The sequence below is a fragment of the Oncorhynchus tshawytscha genome, linkage group LG01 (genome assembly GCF_018296145.1).
Source record: "Oncorhynchus tshawytscha isolate Ot180627B linkage group LG01, Otsh_v2.0, whole genome shotgun sequence".
Lineage (NCBI taxonomy): Eukaryota > Metazoa > Chordata > Actinopteri > Salmoniformes > Salmonidae > Oncorhynchus > Oncorhynchus tshawytscha.
In genome coordinates, this window is record NC_056429.1 from 5,928,257 (window position 1) to 5,949,589 (window position 21,333).

The 21,333-nt window shown below is 43.6% G+C and overlaps 1 protein-coding gene across 1 annotated transcript in view; it reads right to left on the reverse strand.

The window, feature by feature from the left end:
* Positions 1-9,247, reverse strand: part of kcnc1b (potassium voltage-gated channel, Shaw-related subfamily, member 1b) — a 78,616-nt gene extending 69,369 nt beyond the window's left edge. The window contains 2 exon segments of the mRNA XM_042322003.1: positions 7,470-7,682; positions 7,685-9,247. Coding sequence (XP_042177937.1) covers positions 7,470-7,682; positions 7,685-8,053 — 582 coding nt within the window. The 5' untranslated portion in view covers positions 8,054-9,247.
* Positions 9,248-21,333: the final 12,086 nt, after the last annotated feature.

The following is a 21,333-nucleotide window of genomic DNA, read 5'->3' on the forward strand; positions in this document are numbered from 1 at the left end:
AAAGGACTGTTTAATGCTGTTCAAAGGACTGTTTAATGCTGTTCAAAGGGGTGTTTAATGCTGTTCAAAGGGATGTTTAATGCTGTTCAAAGGACTGTTTAATGCTGTTCAAAGTGCTGTTTAATGCTGTTCAAAGGGATGTTTAATGCTGTTCAAAGGACTGTTTAATGCTGTTCAAAGGACTGTTTAATGCTGTTCAAAGTGCTGTTTAATGCTGTTCAAAGGCATGTTTAATGCTGTTCAAAGGACTGTTTAATGCTGTTCAAAGGACTGTTTAATGCTGTTCAAAGGACTGTTTAATGCTGTTCAAAGGACTGTTTAATGCTGTTCAAAGGACTGTTTAATGCTGTTCAAAGGACTGTTTAATGCTGTTCAAAGTGCTGTTTAATGCTGTTCAAAGGGGTGTTTAATGCTGTTCAAAGGACTGTTTAATGCTGTTCAAAGGGGTGTTTAATGCTGTTCAAAGTGCTGTTTAATGCTGTTCAAAGGGGTGTTTAATGCTGTTCAAAGGGATGTTTATTGCTGTTCAAAGGACTGTTTAATGCTGTTCAAAGGACTGTTTAATGCTGTTCAAAGGACTGTTTAATGCTGTTCAAAGGACTGTTTAATGCTGTTCAAAGGGATGTTTAATGCTGTTCAAAGGACTGTTTAATGCTGTTCAAAGGGGTGTTTAATGCTGTTCAAAGGACTGTTTAATGCTGTTCAAAGGACTGTTTAATGCTGTTCAAAGGACTGTTTAATGCTGTTCAAAGGACTGTTTAATGCTGTTCAAAGGGATGTTTAATGCTGTTCAAAGGACTGTTTAATGCTGTTCAAAGGACTGTTTAATGCTGTTCAAAGGACTGTTTAATGCTGTTCAAAGGGATGTTTAATGCTGTTCAAAAGAATTTACTGAGGTTCAAAGGACTGTTTCAACCAATGACATAAATGACTATTTGTAGTTTTAAAGCAGGCCATGCTGCCTGTTGCTTAACAGTGAACACAGTACAGAATCATATGTAACACTTTCAGTGCTTCCAATGAGATCAAGGCTTCTTTCATGTTAGCACTTCAGATACATCCCTAATAGCACCCTATTCCCTATATAGTGCACTACTTTAGACCAGGGCCTATAGCACCCTATTCCCTATATAGTGCACTACTTTAGACCAGGGCCTATAGCACCCTATTCCCTATCTAGTCACATGGCTACCCAGACTACTCACATTCCCCCTCCCCCTCCCCTCTCCACATCACTGCCACTCTATGTTGTCATCTATGCATAGTCCCTTTAATTAACTCTACCTACATGTACATATTACCTCAACTAACCGGTGGCCCCACACATTGACTCGGTACCGGCACCCCCCTGTATATATTGTTATTTTTTACTGCTGCTCTTTAATTACTTGTTACTTCTTTCTCTTAATCTTATCCAGATGTTTTAAAACTGCACTGTTGGTTAGGGGCTCGTAAGTTAACATTTCACCTGTTGTAATTCGGTGCATGTGACTAATAAAATTGGATTGGATTTGGTTTGTATATATAAGGAATAGGGTGAGATCTGGAATTACAACCCTCATTCCCAGCGATGTCCTTGTGATTCCCTGCCACAGAGGATCAACTCTGACCCTTCTGCCATATAGTTGAGTTTATCAGCTCGTAGGCAACATACAGTGCCTTCAAAAAGTATTCAGACCCCTTGACTTTTTCCACATTTTGTTACGTTGTAGATTTTTTTCCTCATCAATCAACACACAATACCCCATAATGACATCACAATACCCCATAATGACATCACAATACCCCATAATGAAAAAAACACTAAACATTTTAAAAAATATATATATTTTCAAATGTGACACTACAAGTTTGGCACACCTGTATTTGCAAACAAACAGACTGAAACAGGGGGAGGGACCTACCTGGGACTTGTCCATTTTAAAACGTTAATGCCCCAATGAACACTACCCGGTATTGCTAATCACATTACATTAGGCAGCCCCTTACATTAGGCAGCCCCTTGCATTAGGCAGCCCCTTACATTAGCTGGGAGTGACAGGCATTAGACAGCCCCTTACATTAGCTGGGAGTGACAGGCATTAGACAGCCCCTTACATTAGCTGGGAGTGACAGGCATTAGACAGCCCCTTACATTAGCTGGGAGTGACAGGCATTAGACAGCCCCTTACATTAGCTGGGAGTGACAGGCATTAGACAGACCCTTACATTAGCTGGGAGTGACAGGCATTAGACAGCCCCTTACATTAGCTGGGAGTGACAGGCATTAGACAGCCCCTTACATTAGCTGGGAGTGACAGGCATTAGACAGCCACTTACATTAGCTGGGAGTGGCAGGCATTAGGCAGCCCCTTACATTAGCTGGGAGTGACAGGCCAAAGAGTGATTAGGGTTTGATTTCAGCTCATAAGGCAGCACCTACATTAGCAGTCTTTGCCAGGACAGACAATGAACATGATTCTGGCCTATAGGGATGATCACTGAGGCTTGTTTGGCCCTGGTTTGCTAAGGTTGGCTAATCCCTGTTGATGTATGTTGATGCTCCTGGGGAGTCAAAGCTATAAGGCAGCGCTCTACATTAGCAGCATTTACCAGGCCAGTCACTGAACATTCAGGTTTTGCCTATAGAAATACAATTATTAGATAATGACTAGATTATGTTTCTATGTTCTTGTTCTGGTTGGCTAATTCCAGGCTGTTAATGTCTCTTGGAGTGACAGGGCAGACAGAGGGACGACAGTGGTAGGAGGCAGGTAGCCTAGCGGTTAAAAGCATATGGGCCAGTAACTGAAAGGTCACTGGTTCGAATCCCTGGGCCAACTAGGTGACACCAACAACAACAAAAATCTGTTGATGTGCCATTGAGCAAGGCACTTCACCCTAGTTGCTCTGGATAAGAGGATCTGCTAAATGAGTGGTAAGGGGGCTGTTCCACTGTGATGTGAATACTACAGTCTGTAATTAACAGACATTGATCTAATTAACCACATGCTGTGCTCTGTCAAACTTCAAGCTACTGAGATTTTGTCTTGCTCACACTGAAATTTGTACGGGCGGCTTGAGTGGGGGGGGGGGGGCGTGCTCCCTCTGTCGGTCCACGCGCCCTTGAGTAAGGCACTTAACCCTAATTTGCTCCAGGGTCACTGTACTACTATGACTGACCCTGTAGAACAAACACATTTCACTGAACCTAGCATTTAAAAAATATATGTATTGGCTTTCACACTGAAATATTTGGGTGATGTAGGCTCCTCTCATTGTGTTTAATAATCACCACTCATCAACTCATCTCCCCTGTCTACCGCACAACCACTACCAGTAAGACATGACCAATCAATTAACAACTCATCTCCCCTGCCTACCACACAACAACAGCCAGTAAGACATGACCAATCAATTAACAACTCCAACAATTTCAACCACACAACAACAACCAGCAAGACATGACCAATCAATTAACAACTCCAACAATTTCAATAGGAACTGCTACTCACTTAATAATCCACAGTATTTCTGACCAGAACTGGGTTGTGTATTTGTACCTATAAAAACAAATTCTTATAAAGCGGGTGATTACATCAAGAGTGTTAACTGCATGTTGATTGGCCCCGTGCCCGGCTCACCTAATCCTGTAATTACACCAATCACCATGTCACACAGCTGCAGGAGCAACATGAGGTGAAACATAAAAAATAAAAAAGTATTATCATTGCCATCAAGTGGTATTGGACCAGGGCCATGTCAAAAGGAACCTGCCCGTAAAAACAAGTCCAAGTCTCTCACCTCTCCAACTTGTGTTCTGTGTCAGTCTAAAGAGCTGCCTTTAGGTAGACTACATGCTGCTGGTGGACCCACTTCAAAATTGTGCATACATTCGCCCCAATAGATGCAATCGCCATCGCACTGCACACTGCCTTATCCCATCTGGACAAGAGGAATACCTATGTAAGAATGCTGTTTATTGACTATAGCTCAGCATTTAACCTATTTAACCTATAGACAATCTGAAATGGTCCAGCCAAACAGACAGTGTGGTGAAGAAGGAGCAACAGCGGCCTCTTCAACCTCAGGAGGCAGAATAAATTCTGCTTGGCCCCTAAGACCCTCACACCGCAAGGCTCTCCAGAGGGTGATACGTTCTGCCCAACGCATCACCAGGGGCCAGTGGCGGTTCTAGCTTGTATTGCTCCCTGGATGAACCACCCCTTCAGACATTTGAAAAACACAAATAAATAACCATAATATTTCAAACTATATAAATATAAAAATGTATCCAAAAATAAGACTCATAAATAGCAAAAAGAAGTAAGAAAGACAAATAAAAACAAATTTGTGTTGATTTGGCACTGGAGCATCAATACATTATCCATCCCCAACACTGTCAACCAAGAGTCATGACTACATTACCCATCCCCCAACACTGTCAACCAAGAGTCAATACTACATTACCCATCCCCCAACACTGTCAACCAAGAGTCAAGACTACATTACCCATCCCCCAACACTGTCAACCAAGAGTCAAGACTACATTACCCATCCCCCAACACTGTCAACCAAGAGTCAAGACTACATTACCCATCCCCCAACACTGTCAACCAAGAGTCAAGACTACATTACCCATCCCCCAACACTGTCAACCAAGAGTCAAGACTACCATTACCCATCCCCCAACACTGTCAACCAAGAGTCAAGACTACCATTACCCATCCCCCAACACTGTCAACCAAGAGTCAAGACTATATTACCCATCCCCCAACACTGTCAACCAAGAGTCAAGACTAAGAGTCAAGAGTCAAGCCCCCTACCTCGGGCTTCCAATGGGGAGACCTGAGGTCAACCTACCCCCGCCCCCTACCTCGGGCTTCCAATGGGGAGACCTGAGGTCAGCCTACCCCCGCCCCCTACCTCGGGCTTCCAGTGGGGAGACCTGAGGTCAACCTACCCCCGCCCCCTACCTTGGGCTTCCAGTGGGGAGTTCTGAGGTCAACCTACCCCCGCCCCCTACCTCGGGCTTCCAGTGGGGAGACCTGAGGTCAACCTACCCCCCGCTCCCCTCGCCATCTCGAACTACTGAGTAGCCTGTCTAGATCACAAACTAGAATCAGGGCTCCCACTCTGACAAGGTTAATTGACCCACAGTCCCACATGGTGACATGATATCATTGACTTGACATGCAAATGAGCGATAGAAAACCAATCACGCAAATGTCACCATTCTGATTTCTTTTTGTGCGGGTGTCCTGTGCCGCCCCTGGCAAGATGCCACCCTGGGCGGCTGCCCATGTCACCTATACCTAAATCCGCCACTGCCAGGAGCACACTGCCTGCACTCCAAGACACCTACAGCACCCGATGTCACAGGAAGGCCAGAAAGATCATCAAGGACATCAGAAGGACACCATCCAGAAGGCGAGGTCGGTTCAGGTGCATCAAAGCTGGGACCGAGAGACTGAAAAACAGCTTCTATCTCAAAGCCATCAGACTGTTAAGTAGCCATCACTAGCTGGCTACCACCCGGCTACTAAACCCTCCACCTTAGAGACTGCTGCCCTATATACATAGAATCACTGGTCACTGGTAATGTTTACATACGGCTTTACTCATTTCATATGTATATAATGTATGCTATTCTACTGTATTTTAGTCAATGCCACTCTGACATTCCTCATCTTAATATTTATATATTTCTTAATTCCATTATTTTACTTTTAGATTTGTGTGTATTCTTGTGAATTGTTAGATACTACTGTACTGTTGGAGCTAGAAACACAAGCATTTCGTTACACCCGCAATAACATCTGCTAAATATGTGTATGTGACCAATACAATGTGATTTGATTTGAACATCCACCCAGCCAGGTATTCAAACCAAACTAACTGCCAAAATCCCAAGTATTCTCATATTGCCAACCTGGGTTGAGGTCAATTCAGAATTTAACTCAATTCAAACCATGGAAGCAGAATTTGAATAGAATTTGAATCTAAAGAAGTACAATTTAATTCAAATCAATTCAAATAAGACATGAAACATGAAAGTCTCTTTGATTTGACAAATATTTTACCAAAAAGATATGTCACATATTTATTAAGCAACAAATACACATACCATTTCAAATATTAGTTTGATAATAACTCAAAGATGTCACACACTATTTATTATTTGTCATGAGATGTTAGATTCCCTTCCATAATGCAGTATTTGATCTAGTGCATTCTGGGAAATGTATTCCAATATTTAAAAACATTAAGGGAATTATGAATTATTGTAGACAACACACAACATGATCTTGGAATATTTCCAGACCACTTTAATTATTTAAAATTGTTTTAAGAGAATACGTTTTAAAAATGAAATGTTTTAACCTTATGCTACATGGTATTGGTAACCCCATACATGTTATCAAAATAAACATGACTACGGTGATGTGTTGAATAAATAAGCTATTTGAATTTCATTGAATCAAATTATACTTCATTTTAATTCTAATTCTAATTCCCGTGGGGTGTGGCCAATTAAAAGACCAATTACAATTCTATAATTTAAATGGAATTAAAGAACAATTCACAACTCAATTCACAACCCAACATTCCACTCGGGGATTCTATTCTCATGTCCAGGAGTAGCCTGCTGGTTGGCGCTGTCTTGCATACTTCTATGGCCATTGTCACACTTACCAAGACAGCACAGGCAGATCTGGCACCAGAATACAGATCTGGCACCAGAATACAGATCTGGCACCAGAATAGTCCAGGAGGTCTCAGCCCAAAGACCCGCTGGACTCATAATGCTATTCAAAAATCAGACACATTTTCTCTGTTTGCTTATGGGCATCGTTTAAATCAACATACCGTGGGGGTCTCATGTCCAAGAGGTTCTGGGTACAAAGACCTGTAGTACTTTTTCACACTACTGTTCCAATCTGAACCATAGGCCAACTGTGCTGTCTTTGATCTTTTCTTTTTCACATTGTCCTTTACGGCACTGTTCCAGGAACCATTGTGGATGCTTAACTAGGCCAATGCAGTACAGCTCAGCTTGGCTCAGCTCAGTAAGGTGAAAGGGATATGGGAGTCATGATAGGATGCAGACAGCTTCCTTTGTTTGCTGACATCTAGGAAGTTAATGTAGGCTAGTGGTTATTGGCCTGGTTCTAAATGCCATCTGTCAAATCAGAGGATTCATTGGTCAATATTTCCTCCTGCCTACCTCACTGATAAAACAGACTCCTGCTGTGGAGCTCCCTGAGGAGTCCCTGGGGAGTAGACTAGTCTGCCGTCTCAAGGTCACTCTCACACAGACCCTCTCCACATCACATGGCTAGAGACACTATCAATCTCCATCTCAATCTCTCATTCATTCATAATTCAAAACATATCCATCATTGTGCTTAACATCAACTGGAGAAGGAACATGTACGTGTGTAAACATGGTTAGGTATGGACAGAGGAGAAATCTCTTTCCTACTTACCCGTGCGTATTTAGAGGAGTAGGGGTCTTCAAACAGAGCCCACATGCGTTTCTGCCAGCGGCCCCAAACCCCCCCTGCCTTGGCATCAGGAGAATCCCCCTGTGCCAGCCTCCTTGTCATCTCATCAGCCTCATCACCAACCCCGTCCCCCTGGTCGGCTGCAATCTCCGGGTCTGGATCATCGTTACCAGTCAGGTCGAGCAGGGCCCCCCCCCGCCAAAACTATCAAGTGCCTCTTCCGCCTCCCGATGCTGGCTATAGGTCATCCAACAGCACGGCTCCACGTCCGTCTCGTCGATGCCCCAGAAGGCCAGTTCCTCCTCATACAGTGGTCCGCAGACATCCGCAGGGCAGTGAAGTTTACCTGTCCTGTAATAATTAAGGATATGGGCGAAAACACCCGGGTGGCGGTCGAAGAAGAATTCCTCATGTTTGTCATCCCAGTCGAAGTGGCTAGGCGCGTCGGGTTCGGCGAGCCAGGATAAGCGGGTGCCGGGCAGGGTACGCAGGGTACCGCGATATGTCTGATGTTTGATACCTCCCACGTTTATCACAATGCGATCCTTCTCGTCGCTCAAGCCCATTGCGTCCCTTAGGCATGTCTCCAGTAAGTTCCCGGCATCACAACGGCAACTCTAGGAGCACCGCACGCCTCAACCGGAGGGAGGGAGAACTCTCGCAAGTGCAACACATGCACACCCGGGATTACCAGGGGAGGGGGGAGTAGGATGCTATAGGAAATAGAACAATGCACAAAATAAATCTGCTGCTGCTATTACAGACTACAGACCCTCAAAGAATGCACGCATAGACCTCATTTAGCACATATTCACACTGATAATGCCAGGAGCTCCAACGGTTCTCCAACCTGTCACGGAAATCAATCACCAGCCAGACCTACTGGAGGGAGAACATATAATTGCACAAATGATTGTAGTCAATGGCTTCCCATAAACAATGGACGTCACCTCGTAGTGGTATACATCCGAGAGATAAAGATGATGGTATAATTGTTTTGTTTTTCTATTCATCCAAAGCCAACACAATGACTCTCCTCCTGTTGTGGTGGTTTTGGTAGAACCTGTTTATGACATCCACGGGCAGTAAGGTGACTGCTGTGCCAAGGGTGACTGCTGTGCCAAGGGTGACTGCTTTCCGTGGTTCTGAAAGGATAGCACCAGTCTCTCTCTCTCCCTCCTCTCCGAGACACCCTCCTTGCTATTCAGACTGCTACCCTTCCTCTCATGTATCTACTGTCGCTTACCCTCTCCCCAAAAGAACACAGAAAAATCCAGTTTTACGTTGAACGAAACCGATAACTGTAAAGATCAGGCGCCTTTTATCCTCACGCAGGTGTCTGTATGTTAATCTTCAGTCGGTAATTGTTGTTTTCGTGTATGCATTTTGACGGACGGATGCGAGTGATTCCCTCGTGCTTAGAGCCTGCAGGAGGGCGAGCAGTCAACCGTGTTCACGGGTGTGAAGTCTCAAGAAGATAAACGACGGAAGGCAAGAAGGCACGCGCACGTCCTATGTTCTCTGTATTTGTGTGCTCGCGGTGGGTAAGGATTCTCTTTAGAATTGTCACGAACTCAGAACAACGTTGGTTCTGGAAACACCGTAGAGGAAGAAGAGGAGGAAGAAGACGAGGGAGTAGGACTGTCAGACTAGAGACTCACCATATGTCTAAAAAAAAACAGCGAAAATATAAGCTAACAATAAATAATTGTTGACAGCTGGTTCCCTCTCTCCCTAGTTTCACCTCGTCTCAAATGACATGGCGCATGCCAGGTCATAACCATTGTTCTGTTTTAACTGTCAGTCATGGAGTTCATGCGTTCACTGATTTGTTTGCGTTATTTGCCAGCGAGGCAGCCCCACCCCTTTTCCATCCTTAAGTTATTTATTTGTTACAGTAGACTTAAGTATTTTTGGACCGTTGCCCGAACCGACATTTGACGTAGTCAATAGGTTTTTATTTTGAGGGCTTGCTGGATATGAGCCTTACATCATTAGGCTAAACGCCTAATCACATCCTACATCGGACAAGGAAATAAATGTATGCAAATGAATCAAATCAAACTATATTTATAGAGCCAATTTCGTACAGGGGATGCATTTCATAGTGTTTAACGAAATATTACTCTCAAAAAAAAAAATAGAATGTAAATGAATATAAACAAAAAAACAAAGAGTTTATGCAAATGTGTTCCGTTTTTATACAACGAGATTTTGTATGAACAGAGACAGACAACCAATGTTGCCACAACGGCCTCTGATTTCAATTCCCTCTCTCCACCGTATGGTAGGAGGCTATAATAAAATCGTTATGATGTCATTATGCCCATTGCCAACAGAGATAGTGATATTGCCCATGAACACTGAACAACAATATAAACGCAAAATGCAACCATTTCAAATATTTTTATCATATATCATATATCATATAAGAAAATCAGTCAATATAAATTCATTAGGCCCTAATCTATGGATTTCACATGACTGGGAATACAGATATACGCATTTGTTGGTCACAGATAACGTTAAAAAAATCTATATATATGGACGTTGGATCAGAAAACCAGTTTGTATCTGGTGTGACCACCATTTGCCTCATGCAGCGTGACACATCTCCTTCGCATAGAGTTGATCAGGTTGTTGATTGCGGCCTGTGGAATGTTGTCCCACTCCTCTTCAATTGCTGTGGGAAGTTGCTGGATATTGGCTGGAACTGGGACACGCTGTCGTATGCGTCGATCCAGAGCATCCCAAACATGCTCAATGGGTGACATGTCTGATGAGTATGCAGCTCATGGAAGAACTGGGACATTTTCAGCTTCCAGGTATTGTGTACAGATCCTTGTGACATGGGGCTGTGCATTATCATGCTGAAACATGAGATGATGGCGGGGGATGAATGGCACGACAACGGGCCTCAGGATCTCGTCACGGTATCTTTGTGGGTTCAAATTGTCATTGATAAAATGCAATTGTGTTCATTGTCTGTAGTTTATGCCTGCCCATACCATAATCCCACTGCCACAATGGGGCACTCTGTTCACAACATTGACATAAGCGAAATGCATTGCCCAGTGAAGTCGATTTTATTTAAGCTCATGAAACATGGGACCAACATTTAGTTCCCTGTAGGCAACCTCAGTCATCTTAGTGCCTCCTCAATATTACTATGACATTGCACTAGGTGTGCGAACTTGAGTGTTTAGCAACCCAAAAGTTGCATGTTTGTATCTCATCATGGACAATATTAGCTACTTAGCAACTACTTACTACTTTTCAGATACTTTGCAACTACTTAGCATGCTAGCTAACCCTTCCCCTAACCTAACCCTAACCGTAACCCCTAAGCCTAGCTAACGTTAGCCACAACTAATTGGAATTTGTAACATATACACTACCATTCCAAAGTTTGGGGTCACTTAGAAATGTCCTTGTTTTTGAAAGAAAAGCACATTTTTTTGTCCATTAACATCAAATTGATCAGAAATACAATATAGACATTGTTAATGTTGTAAATTACTATTGTAGCTGGTAACGGCTGATTTTTTAATGGAATATCTACATAGGCGTACAGAGGCCCATTATCAGCAACCATCACTCCTGTGTTCCAATGGCACATTGTGTTAGCTAATCCAAGTTTATCGTTTTAAAAGGCTAATTGATCATTAGAAAACCCTTTTGCGATTATGTTAGCACAGCTGAAAACTGTTGTCCTGATTAAAGAAGCAATAAAACTGGCCTTCTTTAGACTAGTTGAGTATCTGGAGAATCAGCATTTGTGGGTTCAATTACAGGCTCAAAATGGCCAGAAACAAATAACTTTCTTCTGACACTCATCAGTCTATTCTTGTTCTGAGAAATTAAGGCTATCTCAATGCGATAAATTGCCAAGAAACTGAAGAACTTGTACAACGCTGTGTACTAGTCCCTTCACAGAACAGCGCAAACTGTTTCTAACCAGAATAGAAAGAGGAGTGGGAGAACCCGGTGCACAACTGAGCAAGAGGACCAGTAGAGTGTCTAGTTTGAGAAACAGACGCCTCACAAGTTCTCAACTGGCAGCTTCATTAAATAGTACCCGCAAAACACAAGTCTCAACAGTGAAGAGGCGTCCCCCGGGATGCTGGCCTTCTAGGCATAGTTTCAAAGAAAAATCCATAACTCAGACTGGCAAATAAAAATAAAAGATTAAGATGGGCAAAAGAACACAGACACTGGACAGAGAGATGGCTTTTTCTTTGCAACTCTGCCCAGAAGGCTAGCATCCTTGATTTGGATGAAGATTTTTACTTCAATCATACTGCAGGGCCTAATCCCAGACACTCGGAAGAGAGAAAGACGGCGATATAGAGGTCAAAGTGAGGTCAAAGTGCGGGCACCATGATGAAACTATGGCGGCCAGTAAATTAACTGCCTCTACCCTTTCTACAATTGGCAAATGTACGAAACATTGGACGAGCACCGTTTGAGACTATCCTATCAACGGGACCTGAAGAACTGTAACGTCCTATGTTTCTTGGAAACTTGGCTGAAGAAGGTCATAGGTAATATTCTAGCTGGTTTTTCTGTGCAGTGGCAGAACAGAACGGTAGCATCAGGTAAGCTCAAGGGGGGTGGTGTGTCTCTTTGTTAACAACAGCTGGTGTGTGATCACTAATATTAAGGAAGTCTTGAGGTTCTGCTCGCCTAAGGTAGAGTATCTCATGATAAGCTGTAGATCACACTATTTACCAAGAGAGTTTTAATCTATATTTTTTGTAGCTGTCTATTTAACAACACAAAAAAAATCAAAAAAATCAAATCAAAATCAAAATCAAAAATCTAATTTTATTTGTCACATACACATGGTTAGCAGATGTTAATGCGAGTGTAGCGAAATGCTTGTGCTTCTAGTTCCGACAATGCAGTAATAACCAACAAGTAATCTAACTAACAATTTCAAAACTACTGTCTTATACACAGTGTAAGGGGATAAAGAATATGTACATAAAGATATATGAATGAGTGATGGTACAGAGCAGCATAGGCAAGATACAGTGGATGGTATCGAGTATAGTATATACATATGAGATGAGTATGTAAACAAAGTGGCATAGTTAAAGTGGCTAGTGATACATGTATTACATAAGGATGCAGTAGATGATATAGAGTACAGTATATACGTATGCATATGAGATGAATAATGTAGGGTATGTAACATTATATTAGGTAGCATTGTTTAAAGTGGCTAGTGATATATTTTACATCATTTCCCATCAATTCCCATGATTAAAGTGGCTGGAGTTGAGTCAGTGTTTTGGCAGCAGCCACTCAATGTTAGTGGTGGCTGTTTAACAGTCTGATGGCCTTGAGATAGAAGCTGTTTTTCAGTCTCTCGGTCCCAGCTTTGATGCAAAAACTTGCTACCCTCTCCACTACTGTTCCATCGATGTGGATAGGGGGGTGTTCCCTCTGCTGTTTCCTGAAGTCCACAATCATCTCCTTAGTTTTGTTGACGTTGAGTGTGAGGTTATTTTCCTGACACCACACTCCGAGGGCCCTCACCTCCTCCCTGTAGGCCGTCTCGTCGTTGTTGGTAATCAAGCTGTTGTGTCGTCCGCAAACTTGATTGAGTTGGAGGCGTGCGTGGCCACGCAGTCGTGGGTGAACAGGGAGTACAGGAGAGGGCTCAGAACGCACCCTTGTGGGGCCCCAGTGTTGAGGATCAGTGGGGTGGAGATGTTGTTGCCTACCCTCACCACCTGGGGGCGGCCCGTCAGGAAGTCCAGTACCCAGTTGCACAGGGCGGGGTCGAGACCCAGGGTCTCGAGCTTGATGACGAGCTTGGTGGGTACTATGGTGTTGAATGCCGAGCTGTAGTCGATGAACAGCATTCTCACATAGGTATTCCTCTTGTCCAGATGGGTTAGGGCAGTGTGCAGTGTGGTTGAGATTGCATCGTCTGCAAATTGGAGTGGGTCTAGGGTGTCAGGTAGGGTGAAGGTGATATGGTCCTTGACTAGTCTCTCAAAGCACTTCATGATGATGGAAGTGAGTGCTACGGGGCGGTAGTCGTTTAGCTCAGTTACCTTAGCTTTCTTGGGAACAGGAACAATGGTGGCCCTCTTGAAGCATGTGGGAACAGCAGACTGGTATAGGGATTGATTGAATATGTCCGTAAACACACCGGCCAGCTGGTCTGCGCATGCTCTAAGGGCGCGGCTGGGGATGCCGTCTGGGCCTGCAGCCTTGCGAGGGTTAACACGTTTAAATGTCTTACTCACCTCGGCTGCAGTGAAGGAGAGTCCGCATGTTTTCGTTGCAGGCCGTGTCAGTGGCACTGTCCTCAAAGCGGGCAAAAAAGTTATTTAGTCTGCCTGGGAGCAAGACATCCTGGTCCGTGACTGGGCTGGTTTTCTTCTTGTAGTCCGTGATTGACTGTAGACCCTGCCACATACCTCTTGTGTCTGAGCCGTTGAATTGAGATTCTACTTTGTCTCTGTACTGGCGCTTAGCTTGTTTGATAGCCTTGCGGAGGGAATAGCTGCACTGTTTGTATTCGGTCATGTTACCAGTCACCTTGCCCTGATTAAAAGCAGTGGTTCGCGCTTTCAATTTCACGCGAATGCTGTCATCAATCCACGGTTTCTGGTTAGGGAATGTTTTAATCGTTGCTATGGGAACGACATCTTCAACGCACGTTCTAATGAACTCGCACACCGAATCAGCATATTCATCAATGTTGTTATCTGACGCAATACGAAACAAACCGATGCTGACACTAAGACCACACTCAACGAGCTGTATAGGGCCATAACCAAACAAGAACATGCTCATCCAGAGGTAGAGCTCCTAGTGGCCGTTGATTTTATACAGGAAAACTGAAATCCTTTTGACCTCATTTCTACCAGCATGACAACTGTGCAACCAGAGGCGAAAGGTCCTCTTAACTACACACACAAAGACGCATACAAAGCTCCCCCTCACTTTGGCAAATCTGACCATAACTTTATCCTCCTGATTCCTGCTTAAAAGTAAATACTCAAACAGGAAGTACCAGTGACACGCTCAATACAGAAGTGGTCAGATGAAGCCAATCCTAAGCTACAAGACTTTTTCCTTTAGCACATACTGGAATATGTTCCAGGACTCATCCAATGGCATTGAGGAGTTTACCACATCAGTCACCGGTTCATTAATAAAGTGCATCAACGATGTTGTCCCTAAAGTGACGATACTTAAATATCTCAACCAGAAGCCATGGATTACAGGCAACATCCGCACTGAGCTAAAGGCTAGAGCTGCTGCTTTCAAGGAGTGGGACACTAAACTGAACACTTAGAAGAAATCCTGCTATGCCTCCGACAAACCATTAAACAGGAAAAGTGTCCATACAGGACTAAGATCGAATCCTACTACACCAGCTCTGACGCTCGTCAGGTGACAGGGCTTGCAAACTATCACGGATTACAAAGGGAAACCAGCCAAGAGCTGCTCAGTGATGCAAGCCTTCCAGGCATACTAAGTGCCTTTTATACTCGCTTTGAGGCAAGCAACACTGAACCATGCGTGAGAGCACCAGCTGTTCCGGACAACTGTGTGATCACAGTTCTCTCCATAGCCTATGTGAGTAAGACGTTTAAACAAGTCATTATTCACAAGGCTGCAGGGCCAGACGGATTACCAGGACACGTACTCAGAGCATGAGCTGACCAGCTGGCAAGTGACTTCACTGACATTTTCAACCTCTCCCTGACCCAGTCTGTAATAACCACATGTTTCAAGCATAGCACCATAGTCCCTGTGTCCAAGAACTCCAAGGTAACCTGTCTAAATGACTATCGCCCCTTAGCACTCACATCTGTAGCCATGAAATGCTACCCTGGACCCACTCCAATTTGTATACCGCCGAACAGATCCACAGATGATGCAATCGGTATTGCACTCCACACTGCCCTTTCCCACTTGGACAAAAGGAACACCTACGGGAGAATGCTGTTCAATGACTACAGCTCAGTGTTTAACACCGTAGTGCAGTCCAAGCTCATCACTAAGCTAATGATCCTGGGACTGAACCCCTCCCTCTGCAACTGGATCCTGGACTTCCTGACAGGCCACCCCCAGGTGGTGAGGGTAGGCAACAACACATCCACCACACTGATCCTCAACACGGGGGCCCCTCAGGGGTGCATGCTTAGTTCCCTCCTGTACTCCTTGTTCATACTTACTGTATAACCTGGCAAAGATATACAGGCGTGCCATGAACACTTGCCTGCATCTAGCTGATCTAGGGTGTAAATCATTAGTTAATCAACAGTTGCAAACAATAGTTTCTATTGGACAAATTCAGGTATGTTTATCCCCATTTCCGTGTTTCCTTCCATTTAAGAAATGTTTTTCAACAGAATGGGCAGAATGAATACACCCCGGGTCGAGCCTAAACACAGTTCACTTCCATAGCAGCCACGTTGTATTCCATCTCGCATCTATGCGCTCTCCCCCTCTCACATTTTCCCTTCGTTTGTGGACTTCAATTCACAAGACATCAGCTGTATGTGACTAGGCCAAAAAACCTTTCCAAGCCAAAACATATAACCGCTAAACACGGCCTACATAGTTGTCACCATATTAGCTAAAGTAACGTCATAGTCAACATAGCTAATATAACTAATGCATTAGTAAACCTGCTACAATCATGCAGTAATGCTAATGTATAGTCAGTAAGCAGTTACACCGGTGGGCCCCGTGGACAAAACATTTTTAAAACCAAAAGCTTACCTTGGAAGAGTTCCAGTGTTGTGTTGGATAGTTATAGCCAGCTAGCTAACATAGCATCCCTCTGTTATAGCCAGCTAGCTAACATAGCATCCCTCTGTTATAGCCAGCTAGCTAACATAGCATCCCTCTGTTATAGCCAGCTAGCTAACATAGCATCCCTCTGTTATAGCCAGCAAGCTAACATAGCATCCCTCTGTTATAGCCAGCTAGCTAACATAGCATCCCTCTTTTTGAGCAGAGTGTTTGAGTAGGCTAAACTAGCTAGCTGCATTTGTTAGCTAAGTAGGTGAAGCTGAAAAAAAATGTAATCGCTCTCTCTTGCTTCTCCTTTTTTGAAAAAATTAATTTGTTAAAAACTGTTCAACTACACACCATATTTTATGCACTGCAGTGCTAGCTAGCTGTATCTTATGCTTTCAGTACTATATTCATTATCTGATCCTTTGATTGGGTGGACAACATGTTCATGCTGCAAGAGCTCTGATAGGTTGGAGGACATCCTCCAGGAAGTTGTCATCATTACTGAGTAGTCTATGGATGGGGGTGAGAACAATGAGCCTCCTAGGTTTTGTATTGAAGTCAATGTACCCATTGGACGACATAAGCTAGCTGTCCTCAGCTACACCATGGTGCTACCCTACAGAGTGATGTTGAGGCTACTGAAGACTATTGCAAAACAGTTATTATTTGTTGACGTGAATATATCTAAAAAAGGATAACTTTAATGTTTTACAGTTTTTATTTACAGTGGGGCAAAAAGTATTTAGTCAGCCACCAATTGTGCAAATTCTCCCACTTAAAAAGATGAGAGGCCTGTAATTTTCATCATAGGTACACTTCAACTATGACAGACAAAATTAGAAAAAACATTTTTTAATGAATTTATTTGCAAATTATGGTGGGAAATAAGTATTTGGTCAATAACAAAAGTTTATCTCAATACTTTGTTTTATACCATTTGTTGGCAATGACAGAGGTCAAACGTTTTCTGTAAGTCTTCACAAGGTTTTCACACACTGTTGCTGGTATTTTGGCCCATTCCTCCATGCAGATCTCCTCTAGAGCAGTGATGTTTTGGGGCTGTTGCTGGGCAACACGGACTTTCAACTCCCTCCAAAGATTTTCTATGGGGTTGAGATCTGGAGACTGGCTACTCCAGGACCTTGAAATGCTTCTTACGAAGCCACTCCTTCGTTGCCCGGGCGGTGTGTATGGGAAAATTGTCATGCTGAAAGACCCAGCCACGTTTCATCTTCAATGCCCATGCTGATGGAAGGAGGTTTTCACTCAAAATCGAACGATACATGGCCCCATTCATTCTTTCCTTTACACGGATCAGTCGTCCTGGTCCCTTTGCAGAAAAACAGCCCCAAAGCATGATGTTTCCACCCCCATGCTTCACAGTAGGTATGGTGTTCTTTGGATGTAACTCTGAATTTTTGTCCTCCAAACACGACGAGTTGAGTTTTTACCAAAAAGTTAGATTTTGGTTTTATCTGAACATATGACATTCTCCCAATCTTCTTCTGGATCATCCAAATGCTCTCTAGCAAACTTCAGACGGGCCTGGACATGTATTGGCTTAAGCAGGGGGAGACATCCGGCACTGCAGGATTTGAGTCCCTGGCGGCGTAGTGTGTTACTGATGGTAGGCTTTGTTACTTTGGTCCCAGCTCTCTGCAGGTCATTCACTAGGTCCCCCCGTGTGGTTCTAGGATTTTTTCTCACCGTTCTTGTGATAATTTTGACCCCACGGGGTGAGATCTTGCATGGAGCCCCAGATCGAGGGAGATTATCAGTGGTCTTGTATGTCTTCCATTTCCTAATAATTGCTCCCTCAGTTGATTCCTTCAAACCAAGCTGCTTACCTATTGCAGATTCAGTCTTCCCATCCTGGTGCTGGTCTACAATTTTGTTTCTTTTTTAAAATGTTATTTGACTTTTATTTGAATAGGCAAGTCAGTTAAGAACAAATTCTTATTTTCAGTGATGGCCTAGGAACTGTGGGTTAACTGCCTGTTCAGGGGCAGAATGACAGATTTGTACCTTGTCAGCTCGGGGATTTGAACTTGCAACTTTTCGGTTACTAGTCCAACACTCTTACCACTAGGCTACCCTGCCGCCCCAGGGTGTCCTTTGACAGCTCTTTGGTCTTGGCCATAGTGGAGTTTGGAGTGTGACTGTTTGAGGTTGTGGACAGGTGTCTTTTATACTGATAACAAGTTCAAACAGGTGCCATTAATACAGGTAACGGGTGGAGGACAGAGGAGCCTCTTAAATAATAAGTTACAGGTCTGTGAGAGCCAGAATTCTTGCTTGTTTTTCTCATTTTGTCTGTCATAGTTGAAGTGTACCTATGATGAAAATTATAGGCCTCTCTCATCTTTTTAAGTGGGAGAACTTGCACAATTGGTGGCTGACTAAATACTTTTTTGCCCCACTGTATATGAAATTCTCTGAGGAGGATGGTCCTCCCCTTCCTCCTCCTGCGGAGCCTCCACGCCTACTAACTGATAAACTAAACTGTATATCAAAAGGGTCAGAGCTGAGCCTCTGTAGCTGTGGCAGGGAGGCAGGAGGACGTCGCTGGCAATGATGTCTATATTCCAAATGGCACTCTATTCCATATATAGTCCACCACCAACAGAGCCCTAATCAAGAGTAGTGCACTATATAGGGAATAGGGTGCCAGCTCTGGTCAAAAGTAGTGCACTAAATAGGGAATAGGGTTCCATAGGCCCTGGTCTAAATTAGTGCCCTATATAGGGAATAGGGCCCCATAGGCCTATGGTCTAAATTAGTGCACTATATAGGGAATAGGGTGCTATTAGGGATGTATCTGAAGTGCTAACATGAAAGAAGCCTTGATCTCATTGGAAGCACTGAAAGTGTTACATATGATTCTGTACTGTGTTCACTGTTAAGCAACAGGCAGCATGGCCTGCTTTAAAACTACAAATAGTCATTTATGTCATTGGTTGAAACAGTCCTTTGAACCTCAGTAAACAGTCCTTTGAACAGTGATTTTGTCAAAACAAAGCAGCCCAAGGGAAACTTTAGAGAATCCACCTTTGTGCTAATTCTTCCAAAGGGTTTTTAGTGGTTCGTTTCTAATTTCATTCAGTGTGTGGCTGACTGTTTTAGGATGGAAAATGTACTTTTGTTTCCATTCTGATGGTGGGCCTGACTGATTTGTTTCAGTTCTGATGGTGGGCCTGGGTTTTTAGCAGTTTAATTAAATGTATTCAGTGCGCGCAAGGGAACCACACCTGTAAAGCCATTTACACACCTGCATAAGATACGTCTCAATACCAACTACTGAGAAGAGCATAGGAAAGGCGTTTCCTAAGTCTGAATCGGGCCCAATGTGCACTACTGTTAACCGGAACCCTATGGGCTTTGGAGAGTAGTGCACTATATAGGGAATAGGGTGCCAGCCCTGGTCAAGAGTAGTGCACTATATAGGGAATAGGTTGCCAGCCCTGGTCAAGAGTAGTGCACTATATAGGGAATAGGTTGCCAGCCCTGGTGAAGAGTAGTGCACTATATAGGGAACAGGGTGCCAGCCCTGGTCAAGAGTAGTGCACTATATAGGGAATAGGTTGCCAGCCCTGGTCAAGAGTAGTGCACTATATAGGGAATAGGTTGCCAGCCCTGGTCAATAGTAGTGCACTATATAGGGAATAAGGTACCAGCCCTGGTCAAGAGTAGTGCACTATATAGGGAATAAGGTACCAGCCCTGGTCAAGAGTAGTGCACTATATAGGGAATAAGGTACCAGCCCTGGTCAAGAGTAGTGCACTATATAGGGAATAGGGTACCAGCTCTGGTCAAGAGTAGTGCACTATATAGGGAATAGGGTGCTAGCCCTGGTCAAGAGTAGTGCACTATATAGGGAATAGGGTGCCAGCTCTGGTCAAGAGTAGTGCACTATATAGGGAATAGGGTGCCAGCTCTGGTCAAGAGTAGTGCACTATATAGGGAATAGGGTACCAGCTCTGGTCAAGAGTAGTGCACTATATAGGAAATAGGGTGCTATTTAGGATGCCAACAATATGGTATTTCTATTCCCATCAGCTTTTAAAGTGACACATGGTACTTAGAGGTAAGCTATATTGGCTATATTGAGGTAAGCAATCCATGGTACTTAGGCTATATTGAGGTAAGCAATCCATGGTACTCAGGCTATATTGAGGTAAACTATCCATGGTACTTAGGCTATATTGAGGTAAGCAATCCATGGTACTCAGGCTATATTGAGGTAATAGGTGCTCACCTCCCTCTCTAACCTCCAGTGGATGATCGAAGATACCACTGAACAGAGCCTTGAACCCCTCATACGATTCCAGCACCTCCTCTCCTCCTCTCCCAGACGGCCAAAGTTTGGTATGCAACATCTGCATACCAAACATTTGAACTCAATCCGTTTAGTTGGGAATATGTATTTTGATCTTGTTGAGTTATACCTCACCAAGTACCTTACAGAGTTGTTTTGAGTGATGTGCAGTGAGTGAAATTTTAGAGCAAATGATGATAACAAAGTGTCAATCACCATTCAATAGCCATTTGTTTTAGTGTCAATCGAAGCACATATGTTGTCTAGTGGTATGCTGTACAGTACTATCCTATTATATCCGGTTCTGTTATGTAGTATACTGTCTTAATGAGATCTTGCAGACATTGATTCTTGCAGACATTTTGATATGGCTCCAATTGGTGGAAAATAAATCCATATTTGTTTACTTGTTGAATACTTGTTTGTAATGGGATAACTAACAAGCAACCTTACCAAAAAAGTTTTAAAAACGGGACAACTTGGCAGTTTTAACAAAAATGAACAAAAAATTCCAGACACTATACCCTACCTACCACTATACCCTACCTACCACTATACCCTACCAACCACTATACCCTACCTACCACTATACCCTACCAACCACTATACCCTACCAACCACTATACCCTACCAGCCACTATACCCTACCTACCACTATACCCTACCAACCACTATACCCTACCAACCACTATACCCTACCTACCACTATACCCTACCTACCACTATACCCTACCAACCACTATACCCTACCAA